At 41.2% G+C, this 12,480-nt stretch overlaps 1 protein-coding gene across 2 annotated transcripts in view; it reads left to right on the top strand.

Annotated features, from left to right (window-relative positions):
• The window catches only part of asxl2 (ASXL transcriptional regulator 2), a 31,156-nt gene extending 19,473 nt beyond the window's left edge, over window positions 1-11,683 (top strand). For both annotated transcript variants that reach the window (XM_034159900.1, XM_034159901.1), the window contains 7 exons: window positions 3,488-3,608; window positions 3,842-3,901; window positions 4,717-4,877; window positions 5,179-5,275; window positions 5,408-5,513; window positions 7,985-8,678; window positions 8,767-11,683. In XM_034159900.1, the coding sequence (XP_034015791.1) occupies window positions 3,488-3,608; window positions 3,842-3,901; window positions 4,717-4,877; window positions 5,179-5,275; window positions 5,408-5,513; window positions 7,985-8,678; window positions 8,767-10,545 (3,018 nt within the window). In that variant the 3' untranslated portion in view covers window positions 10,546-11,683. The remainder of the gene's footprint in view (window positions 1-3,487; window positions 3,609-3,841; window positions 3,902-4,716; window positions 4,878-5,178; window positions 5,276-5,407; window positions 5,514-7,984; window positions 8,679-8,766) is intronic.
• Window positions 11,684-12,480: the final 797 nt, after the last annotated feature.

Here is a 12,480-nt window from a genome sequence, read left to right as displayed (position 1 = left end):
TGCGGACATTCCACTGTTTAAGGACATTTTTTTAATGAAAGACGTGCGCGCAAATTCGCCGAGTCGTTTCCGTGACGACTCGGCAAATCTGTGCACCGCGACAGGAAAAACACCTCCGTGTTGAAAACCATTTGTAAAATTCAGGCGGCTTTTGATGGCTTTCAACAAGTGAGTAACTGAGAAATTGTTTAACAGCTTGGGCATGTTCCAACTTGCCTGTTAAGGTTTCCAACGGAGGTGTTTTTCCTGTCGCGACCCCCCGCGGTCGGGTCCGGCCCGACATGCGACTCTGCCCGCACGTTCTTTCATTACAAAATGTCCGTTAACAATGGAATGTCCGAATAAACTCCTCATGCCGACTTCTTCTGAAAGTTCTCTGTTCTCTGACGACTTACTGGATCAACAGAGCCTGAAATGTGGAAGTTTTCAACTTGAAACGGCGAGATACTGCCGCCTCGAAGCGCAGATTGCCGTCAGGCGCCGTGGGCCTTCCTTAAAGTGACACTACCAGACCAAAATCTCTCATCAGCCGTTAAAATTTTTACCGAAAACCAGCTGAATTTATCGAATGGTGTCCACTCAGTTGTGCCTTACAGTTTTGAAAAAATTTTGATCAAACAAAGCAGCAGTCTCTGAGCCATTCCTAAACAATGAAAAAAACGACGAGAGGGTGGGCGACTCCTCACTCAAAGACTGCCCACAGGCGAATGACGTAACCAACAGGCGTGAAAAAACTCTTGCATGCCCACGAGGGTTCAAGCATGTCTGATGTAATCACACGTGATTCAAATCCATATGGTTTTTGAAAAAAATAATAAGGTCGGATACTTTTCTAATAGACCTCGTATATATATATACACACACACACAGTATATACACACCACACACACACACATAAGGGGCAATTGAGAAGTTTTAAGTCTGACCCAGAAAAGGTAGTGCATGGTTGTTTGTGTTCTGAGAATGCAAAAGATGGGATTTGATATAAGCGCTTTGAAATACTTCACTTGAAAATTTTCTATGAAGAATGTTCTTCAAGTCACAGTGTGCACACTTACAAATACATACATTTGTGGTTAGAATTTTACATACACTCATCAGGAGCATGAATGTCATGGGCATTTTTGGCTGTTCGTGATGTCCTTGGACTGTTATTTTGCCAGGTGGAGTGATTGTACAGCAGACATCATTAATGACTTAAAAAAAAAAACAAGAATTGGCTACACAAGTGTGAATTTATTTTGAATTTTCTCTTATTCACACAGCGTCGAAATTCTACCTACAGGCTCAATAATAAGTGGTGCTGAAGGTTCTAAGGTCAAGGATCAATAAGTCCTTGTTAGTGATTATGATTGACCACAACTGTTAGTTTCTCTTTGCCAGCATAAAAAGGATGTGTTTGACACCACTCTTTAGACTGACCAATATGCAGAACAGAGGAATCAGGGAGGTCTAAGAAGGAGAATTGTAGATTTAAACAAGCTGGGAATGTCTTGGAACCATTCCAAAAAAAAAGAAATCTGCAGAAACGCTGTGGTTTTGGAGCGTTTTCAACTAGGTTGGATTAGCAGCCAGAGAGACTACCCAGTGATGTAACAGTGCCTCTCTACTCTGATTGGCTGTCACAGGGTCCTTCCCATATTACCTTGTGCAAGTCTGGGGAAGCCCCCATGTGATCTATGATGTCACTGTCATAGGCTGTAGGGGTCTCAACTGTCTCTGCCATAAGTAGTTCAAGGCTGTCTATTCTTTTTAAATGTTACCCTTCCGGTGAACTTTTTATTCATTTTTTTCTAGACAGTGTGAATTTTGGTTGTATTGGTAATGTCATATTTTGACCCCCTACTTAAAGGCTGATCATCAAAATTATAGAGGTGCCAGTGAAAATTCTTTTTATGCCTTAAATCTTAAAAAGCTCAGTGTCCCTATACTTTTAAATGCATAAGTCCAGAAAGCTTGAATGGGAGTCCTGATGTCTGCTACAACTGCAGCCAGGCCGGCAGTAACTCAGGCATTTCCAGGAACAGCTGTTCCTCTCCGATCATCTCCGCTATTTTGGCATGGTCCCCAGCAGCGCGTGTGGCATTAAGGCATTCGGCTTGAGACCAGAAGATCCTCAGTTCAAATCCCAGCCTGACTGGAAAATCACTAAGGGCCCTCTTTAATCCCCTATTGCTCCCAGTGTGTAGTGAACGCCTTGCATGGCAGCACCCTCACATCGGTGTGAATGTGAGGCATTATTTGTAAAGCACTTTGAGCGTCTGATGCAGATGGAAAAGCGCTATATAAATGCACTCCATTTACCCTGGCAAAAGAACAGTTCAAGGACACCATTAACAGCCCAAAATTACCATGACATTCATGCCCGTGATGAGTGTATGTAAACCTCTGACCATAACTACAAGAATACAGTGCCTTTTTGTTTGGATACAGCTGAAGTGATACAAGTGCTTATCTTTTGTAATTCATAATGTGTATTTATTCATTCAAATACATCATCATCATATCATATCATCGTCATATTTCATGCTGTTCTCCAGGCATTTTCTTCAGAAGTTTACAACATTTTATAACATATGCATGCTAGTGTTGTAGAGCAGCAGCAACTAATGATTGTTTTCCCAATCGATCAATTACTTTCTCAATCTATTAGTTGTCAGTTCTATAAAATGTTGAAAATGTCCATCAGATGACTCCTTCAGATGTCTTGTTTTGTCCACAGGAGTAAAGTAACTAGTAAAATAAACCAGAAAATATTCATATTTAAGAAGCTGAAATCAATGAATTTGGATAATTTTTTGAATTACTCAAAACAATTGATTATCAAAATAGTTGACAATTAATTTAATAGTCTACTAATAATTGATTAACAGTTTGAGCATGCATTCTTTGTGCCTCCCTTTCTTTAACATCTTGTGATTATTTAAAAACAGCAAGGCATAGGGGAAAAATGCTTGTATTTAGTTTTACAGTGTCAGAGGTCTCATAATCCACTCACCCAACTTTTTTTGATCGGCTGTTTTGTTCCTTTTGTGTTGAATTTTAATTATACTTTGATTGATAGCATGGACTATAATTCACACCATCTGTGCTGTGCTGTGGATGTTTTTGCTCTGTTAGATCAAATTGTTGTTCATTTGGTTTGTGTAAACAGCCATGGAAGATGCCGATTAGTCCTGCAGAGATGTACTGTGAGGTCTGCATATATATGTGTTTTAAACAGCTGAAATAAAACAAAGGAACTCGGTGTTCTGTCTGGAATTGCTTGTAGAGTCTGAAGATATTGTGATTGAAAAGTCATCAGACTAGATTATTGACAGGATTACAGCATGGAGCTCATTTATGCCCATGTTATGTAACCCACATTTCATTGCAGCACTATTCTTTTGCTGTTATTTAAGCAGGCAAGTGGCCCTGAGGGAGTAGCTGCAGAGAAGCTACTCTGTTTTCTCATGCTGCTGTTCTTCCCTATTTTGCTTGTTTTCAGGCCTTGAAGCAACAACAGCAGAGAAACCAGCGGAGACAGGGTGGAATGCCAACCACCTCCAGTTCCAGACTGCTTTTGAAGACCATTAAAGATATGGCTGACAATATTACTGCAAAGACTGGTAGGTGGCAGCTATTTTATCGACAAACACTGTAAGATGAATGTAGTAGCACACCTAGAGAGTAAACATATTGAGCTTCATAGAACTGAAGTTGACCGTTATAATCCTCCTGGCATAGTAGTGCTAATAATTTTTAAAATAAAACTCCTGAATCAAGGTTTTACTGTTTTCAGCACATTTCTTAACGCTTGTATGTGTCAAGTAAGTAATACAGCGTTCTTCTGTCCATACAGACCTGTGCCACCCAGTCAGATCTCGGAAAGTTTCCCAGAGGTCAAGTCACCTTACTACAGGTAAATCAAAGATCCTGTTTAATTTATTCTTAGTGGTTTTTAACACTCAGCAATAGTTAGTATAGAGATGATCTAATTGGAACACATAGTACCGTAATGGCCAAAGATTCCACCAGATCTGAGGACCTGTCACTGTCTGGACCAAATTGCATTTGAGGAAAATCTGTATCCATTATATGCGAGTTTTACTGTATATCACGAACATCTGAGCTCACAGTATTCAAGAATGTGATAATTTATGCCTGAATTGACATCCAGATAATCACCGAAATGTAACGGTTTCCACCATGTTTATTTAAAAAATTCCACTCTTGAAGTAGATTTTTTTTTTTTTTTTGCTGTGATGGAGTTAAGATGTTGCAGAAGAAATGAAATGATCCCACATGGAAAAGGGGAAGCAAGTCCTGTATAGGCCTTGAGGCTTCACCAGTTTCTGTAGCATGAATTCGATGAGAGTCTATGGCTCCTCCTGGACGAAATGCCAGTCGCGCACAGGTTACTTTCTCAGCCAGAGTCGGTAATCATTTACAGATGGTTGGACTGAGACAATGCAGATTAAGTAATATGTCAAAAGACATGGACAAGTCACATGAGAGAGAATCAAACCCAGGACTCCATATTGGTTTATCCACTAACCTAACTGCGCCACTGTTTTGTTTTTTTTTCTGCTCGGGGGGGGGGGGGGGGGGGACATAAGTAGAAAAACATTTTTGGCAAAATTTGTGAAGAAGGTGCTGCAAGATGATATAGCAAGATTTGTTTGTGTTTGTATCAACAAATCTGTGTTGACTTATACCTGTTACTTTGTATTGCAGGACAGCTGAAACGTGCCAAATGTAATATAGACGTGGAAACGCCAGATTCCATTTTGGTTAACACAAACCTGCGGGCGCTCATCAACAAGCACACCTTCTCTGTCTTACCTCCAGACTGTCAACAGCGGCTGCTTAAACTTCTCCCTGAAGTTGACCGGCAGGTGGCTCTAAAACTAGACATACTTTTTTATACTATGTTTGCATTCTATGCTATTCAGTGAAGTGGGTTTTATGGTAGTTTTGGTACCTCAGTATGTCAACATATACCATTTATAGTTGTAAAAAGTCAGAATTTGGCACAAAAATCATTCCTGATTTTGTCATACTATCTTTGCATGTTACTATTATGATTTTTTTTTTTTTACTGTATTGGCACCATCTCTACATTTGTATATAAATTATGTATGTAATGATGTTTTTGTGATCATGTTACTCATAATGTTGCCCTCCTTACGTTTTTAGGCTTGCATGGACGGCCTGCTGAAGGTCACTAGTTCTGCCTTAAACAACGAGTTCTTCACCTCAGCAGCTCAGTCTTGGAAGGAAAGATTGGCAGAGGGTCAGTGCAAACTGCTTTTCTGAAGACAAAATCAATATTTATATTCAAAGAAAAATAGTTATGTTGCAGCGTGACTACACAAAAAAAAAGAATAATTAGATGATGTATTTTCCCCCCTGACTGTCATTGCAGGTGAATTTACTCCTGAGTTACAGCTGCGGATGCGACAAGAAATTGAAAAGGAGAAGAAAGTTGAGCACTGGAAGGAGGCCTTCTTTGAAAGCTATTATGGTGAAAAGTATGTTTGTTGTCTTCATTGGAAGGCATTTATGATCACCTTTGCTGCAGCTAGGTGATCACTTATTAACCATTGCTTTGTTATACCCTCTGCAAACAAAACTTTGGGAGGATAGATGGGAATTACCCTGTTCGTCCATTCGTCTGTCCATGAATCTTGTAAGAGCAACATCTCCTAAACCGTTGGGTGGATTTTATTGATACTTCAGTCAATGGTGGAAAACCATGTGTAGTTTTACATGTGGGAAAATTGTTCTCTTCCAAAGTCTGTAAGGAGAAATTATTGGACTTTTGTGTTTAAGTCATGGGTCACACTGTATGAGTGCAGTAACTCAGGACTTCCAGGTATCTCTTTTGTATCAAATACACATGCTGTCTGGACCAAACTTGTGGGCGAGGCTCTGTCACCCTTATGACTTGTTAAAAGTAGGTCGCAGTGAAAACTGTCATTGCCTTAACATGCACATGCTCTAAATCGTGACACTTAAATTATATCTACAGTGAGGAAAATAAGTATTTGAACACCCTGCGATTTTGCAAGTTCTTCCACTTAAAAGTCATGGAGGGGTCTGAATTTTTCATTTTAGGTGCACGTCCACTGTGTATGAGTTTTTAATAATTTATTTGTATGTTACTGCTGCAAATAAGTATTTGAACACCTACCAACCAGCAAGAATTCTGGCTCACACAGACCTGTTAATTTTTCTTTAAGAAGCCCTTATTCTGCACTCTTTACCTGTATTAATTGCACCTGTTTGAACTTGTTACCTGTATAAAAGACACCTGTTCACACACTCAATCAATCACACTCCAACCTGTCCATCATAGCCAAGACCAAAGTGCTGTCTAAGGACACCAGGGACAAAACTGTAGACCTGCACAAGGCTGGGCTGGACTACAGGACAACAGGCAAGCAGCTTGGTAGAAGACAACAACTGTTATGATTATTTATTAGAAAGTGGAAGAAACACAAGATGACTGTCAATCTCCCTCGGTCTGGGATTCCATGTAAGATCTCACTTTGTGGGGTAAGGATGATTCTGAGAAAGCTCAGAACTACACAGGAGGACCTGGTCAATGACCTGAAGAGAGCTGGGACCACAGTCACAAAGATTACATTAGTAACACATGATGCTGTCGTGGTTTAAAATCCTGCAGAGCAGCAAGGTCCCCCTGCTAAAGCCAGCACATGTTCAGGCCCGTTTGAAGTTCACCAGTGACCATCTGGATGATCCAGAGGAGGCATGGGAGAAGGTCATGTGGTCAGATGAGACCAGAATAGAGCTTTTTGGAATCAGCACCACTTACCATGTTTAGAGGATGAGAACAACCCCAAGAAAACCATCCCAACCGTGAAGCATGGGGGTGGAAACATCATACTCTGGGGCTGTTTTTCTGCAAAGGGGACAGGACGACTTCACCATATTGAAGGGAGGATGGATGGGGTCATGTATTGCGAGATTTTGGCAAACAACCTCAGTAAGAGCATTGAAGATGGGTCATGGCTGGGTCTTCCAACATGACAATGGCTCCAAACACACAGCCAGGGCAACTAAGGAGGGGCTCCGTAAGAAGCACTTCAAGGTCCTGGAGTGGCCTGGCCAGTCTCCAGACCTGAACTCAATAGAAAATCTTTGGAGGGAGCTGAAACTCAAAACCTGAAAGATTTGGAGAAGATTTGTATGGAGGAGAGGACCAAAATCCCTGCTGCAGTGTGTGCAAACCTGGTGAAAAACTACAGGAAATGTTTGACCTTTGTAATTGCAAACAAAGGCTACTGTACCAAATATTAACATTGCTTTTCACAGGTGTTCAAATACTTATTTGCAACAGTAACATACATATAAATTATTTAAAAAATCATACATTGTGATTTCCGGAATTTTTTTTTTTTACATTATGTCTCTCACAGTGGACATGCACCTAAGATGAAAATTTCAGACCCCTCCATGATTTCTAAGTGGGAGAACTTGCAAAACCGCAGGGTGTTCAAATACTTATTTTCCTCACTGTATATCCTTTTATACTGTAATGTATTGATATCAATTGAGCATAGTGACACAAGTACGTAATGCTCTTGCGACCAATAAAGAAGGTTTCTGGTTGAAGACCACCTGTGCTCTGTTATCCATGTACATTTGGAGTTGTGTCAGAAAGGGCATCCGTCAAAAAACTTGTGCCAAATCAACGTGGAACTATATCGGATCCGCTGTGGTGGCCCAGACAAACGAGGGAGAAGCCAAAAGAAATTACTGTGCATTAGTAACATTTTACAAACGTGGGGCACCCAGAAATAAGCCTCTTTCCTTTTATACTTGAGTGCACACAGCACTCGTTTGTTTAGCATTTTTCATCCATTTCAAAAAATGTATAACATTATTTAAATTCACTTAATAAACCATGATTGGTTGGTGGCATAACAACACAAATTTATTTGATTTACGTCTTTGTTTCTCTTATTTCTATGTGTAGTTCTGGACTCAGCTATGAGGAATCTAAAGAGCTGACAAAGGCTGATTTGAATCAGGAGTCTTTCAAGCCCCCGTCCCCTCCTCAGCAGACAGATCCTGCTGGTCAAGCACCGCAGGATCCCAGTGGCACCAAGGGCAGCGGCCAGACTGATGCTGCTGCTACCGCTGTTAGAGATGTGAAGCCAACGCAGTCACAGTCCCAGGAACCAACAGAGAAACAGCCCACACAAAAAGAGTCAGCTGTGACCATGGAGCCCATGAAGACATGTCGCTCGCCGTGTGTAGAAGATCAAAAGTTTGACACAAGTGTACAGTCTGTGCCCACGTTAGAGGTTGAGAGACAGGCTGAACAGGACACCGTTGATACGTTACCAGAAAGTGAGCAGAAATCAGGTGTGGAGGAGGAGAAAGTAGACCTCCCCCATTCGCCTATCAAGAGCAGCCCTCCACCAAAGGCCAGTCTGGAGTTGAAAGAAGAGCAGTCAGCATCTGTGGATAAGCAAGAAGAGGTCACCCATGAGCCACTGAAAAGGAGATCTACCAGCGAGATGGACAATGAGGTAACACCAGAGAAAAGGACTCGTGTCTCCTCAGTTTCTTCAGTCTCTTCAGTTTCTTCCGTATCGCCTACAGCATCTTCCTTATCAAGCCCTGCTACACCAACTCCAACAAATCCGAGAGTTCCACCACTTAAGGTAGGAATACATTTGTGTTTAGCATGTTGAGCTCATGCTTGTCTACAAATATTTATTTTTTCAATCTTGCTTTCTTTTCACTTTATAGATCCCTGTATCAAGAATTCTCCCTGTTCCTTTGTCACCAAGCCAAATTTCACCCAGGACTCCCCTCTCTCCCCCACTTAGTAGCCCTGGACGTACTGGTGCTCGTACTTTGGCTGACATCAAAGCTAAAGCTCAGCTTGCACGAGCTCAGCGTGCATCATCTGCTGCGAAGGGAGCGGTGGCAGGACCAGGCGGAGGCAGTGAGGAGCAAAAACAGCCACCTCCAAGCCCCAACCCGGCATCCCCACAGGCATCAACCAAGCTAATGGCGGCCACCACTAGCAGTTATACCAATACACCCACTTCTCACGGGCTAACTTCAAATCCCTCACAAATCTCCTCAAGCAAAGCGGAAGAGAAACAGAATGGTGATTCTGGCACTTTGAAAACCGGTTTCCTTTGCACTGATAAGAATTCATCAGCACAGCTTCCTGTTCCATCTGCTCATACTGAGATGGTTCAAGAAAACAAATCATCTGTTGGCTCATCAACCAGGAGCAGCTCCTGCATTCCCGCAAACAACCCATTGGTAACCCAGCTTCTGCAGGGCAAAGAGGTTCCACTGGAGCAGATCCTTCCTAAACCACTAACCAGGGTGGAAGTTAAAATGTCAAGCATACTTTCTGGTGCTACAGGGAAGTCAGCACACTTGGGCACAGGTAGTGCTGAGCACAGATCAGGTAAGCCAAGCCAGGTGACCGTAATAGGACGAACTGGAATTTTTACAGAATTTACAAGACGTCACAAGGGGCTTCCAGATAAAGAGACTCAGGAGCAGATCCTCCAGGCTCTAATGCAGAGAAAAGTCCAAAAGAGCCAGCCTCATGATGTCAGGCCTCAACACCAGCAGTTCACAAGCCAACAGCTTCTGCAGGCGCAAGAACACCAAGAACAACCCAGGGTTACTGTTGGCTTTTTGGTTCGTAAACGGATGTCCAGACCTGCCATGACGGGGCATTATCTGCTCAATGTGTCTACATATGGTAGAGGCCCAGAGAGTAAAAGACTGCACCACTCTGCTGTCCCAAGCATTACTGTGTCCAGTTTAAAAAAAGATGGCACAGTAGAAGAGGATGGAGCTCAACAAGCTGAACCACCCAGCAAAAAATTATTTCCAATTTCTGGGATTAAAAATGAACAGCAGATTTTCTCTATAACCAAGTCTGATGAGCTTTGCACCAACATAAAAACTGAGCCTGGATCTAAGGATGGTGCAACCAGTGCTGATATTAACAGCACTGTGACAACCAAAGACTCCAGCCTGCTTTCTCACTCGCACCTGAGACACCTTGAACACTGCAATAGCAATCAAGGAAATTCCGAGCCATACCTTTCATCACCCCAAGTGGGAATGGACCCCGGTCACCAGCAACTGTCCACGTTTCAAACGCAGAGAACTCTTGATAATCAGGAACCTGTGGTTGCATCATATGGCGGCACTGTCAACATGACTGTACCTCACACTTTGAACCACAGCACTGTGGCCCCCGGCTCGAACGCATCCTCCTCAGATGCGGAGAACAATGCGGTCCACGGGAGCGTCATGTCATTCTCGGTGACTGTCACCACCATACCCGCCACTCACTCGTTAGATCACAGTAACCAGGGTGAGCCCTCACCTGACCAGTCCTTCATAGAGGGCTCCAGTATGGAGGACGTCAAGTCTCAATGCTACTGCAGACTGAAGGCGATGATCATGTGCAAAGGCTGTGGAGCCTTTTGCCACGATGATTGCATCGGCCCCTCAAAACTGTGTGTGTCATGCTTAGTGGTACGATGATATTAATTTTAATAACAGACATTATTGTGATTTGATTTGCATTTTATTGCATCGAAACACAAGGCAGAACCACATCATTTAGGATCAGTCGTCATTGTTGGAACAATGCATGTTGGCCGTGCACCAGCTAAAACAAGTGGCACGTGATCACTGCTGCAAAGGCAATGTTTTACACTGGATAGCCTTTTGTTTCATCAACATCTAAGAAAAAAAAAGTTGTGCAATTTTGTTAGAAATGTCAATCAGTTTTTAATGAAACCTGTAGTCTGTCAGATGAACACAGTATCTGGCAGTTTTGCACTTGGGTAGGAGTAATGTGATATATTTTTTTAAAGTATGTGTGTAGTTTTTAAAAAGAAGAGGGAATAATGAATGTTGATATTTTTGTAGAACATAAAGACTGTTTTAGACTGACATGTTTTAATATTAGACTTATTAAACTGTAAAAACAAGAAGAAAGGCGCTAATGATAATCATTAGTTGCAGAGTACCTCCTATTTAGCATTTATGCATGCATGGCAGGGAAGTGCAACGTACAGTCACTGTTTTATGATGAACTGTACATTTATTACTGAACACAGATTTAACAACTACAAAGAGCATGTATACTTTTAGAAAGAGAATATGAAAGGAAATTTGAATGATACTTTATAAAAAAAACTAATTCTGTGAAGATTGCACATCACCTGTTTTAATTTTTTATTTAGCTTTTTTTTTTTCTCAAACATTTATGGTGTGAAGCACTTGAAAACCACCTGGATGTAACTGTGTATAGCACTTAAGTTCAAAAACAGGGAAAAGATAAATAACTTAAAAAGATGCTTTGACAAGAGCAAATTGAACTTTTTTTTTCGTTTTGTGTTAAATCCAATCATTTCTTACTGTGTAAACCTACATTTTCTCTTTTTGTTGAAATGTTCTCCCTTCAAGTGGGTTTTCTGGTCCTTGCATGCCTGTATAGGAGTTCAATATCAGCAGACAAACACTCAAGACAGTGAGGAGAAAATGAGTACTATATATTTTTTAAGCTGTAAATGTTTATTTACGACATGGTTTGATGTAGAAAGTAAATATTTTTATTTTATTCATCCTGCACACCTTGCTTAAGCATATCCAGCATTTTTTTATTGTACTGTTTAAAAATTTATGAAAGAAGCAATTTTATTTTATTATTATTATTCTTTGTTTTGTTGTTGTTTTTTGGCATAAATGCTAATTTTCCCACCTCAGCATTGTAGAACAGTGGTTAAGCACTGTTGCCTTACAACAAAGAAGGTCTGAGGTTCAGTAGGGATGGGAATTGATGAGATTTTATTTATGGATGTTATTATGGGAAAAGAAATGATAGAGGTACACAGGTTTTCTGCATCAGTTCACTGTTTTCATTGTCGTGAGATGCAGAATTTGGCACCATGTTGTCATGTCTGATGTCATGATGCGTGGGTTTTTGCAATACCGAGCTGTTAGGAAAAAAATCACTGCAGCATTGATTAGTATAATCTTAGCCAGATGATTTCACTTGTTTGAAAAATTTGGAAAAGATTCTCAACTCCCATCCCGAGGGTTCAGGTCCACCAATGCCCAGTTCTGTTCTGTGGAGTTAGTGTGATATTCTTGTCTGTGTTGATTTTCTCCGGACATTCCATCGACCATCAAAACATGCACATTAGGTAAAATATTCCTTTGACTGCCGTTTCCAAACACAGTGGCTGTGGCTGCCCACTGATGGTTAGATTGTGTCAAACTGTAATTAGAATGCGTTAAACGCAGAGACCAATCTTGTATGTAGTGTACGAAGACAATAATGGTGTTCTATGAACTAACTATATTAAATTATTTGGTGGTACAACTTTGCAGTCATTTACAAATGGGTGTAACGCTTCATGTTAAAATGGCCTTTTCCCCCCACTAGTGAGTGTTCATGAATATTGTTAG

The sequence above is a fragment of the Thalassophryne amazonica genome, chromosome 19 (assembly GCF_902500255.1).
Source record: "Thalassophryne amazonica chromosome 19, fThaAma1.1, whole genome shotgun sequence".
In the NCBI taxonomy this organism is placed as follows: Eukaryota; Metazoa; Chordata; class Actinopteri; order Batrachoidiformes; family Batrachoididae; genus Thalassophryne; species Thalassophryne amazonica.
The sequence above is the reverse complement of the archived record's forward strand: the minus strand, read 5'-3'. Positions and strand labels throughout refer to the sequence as shown.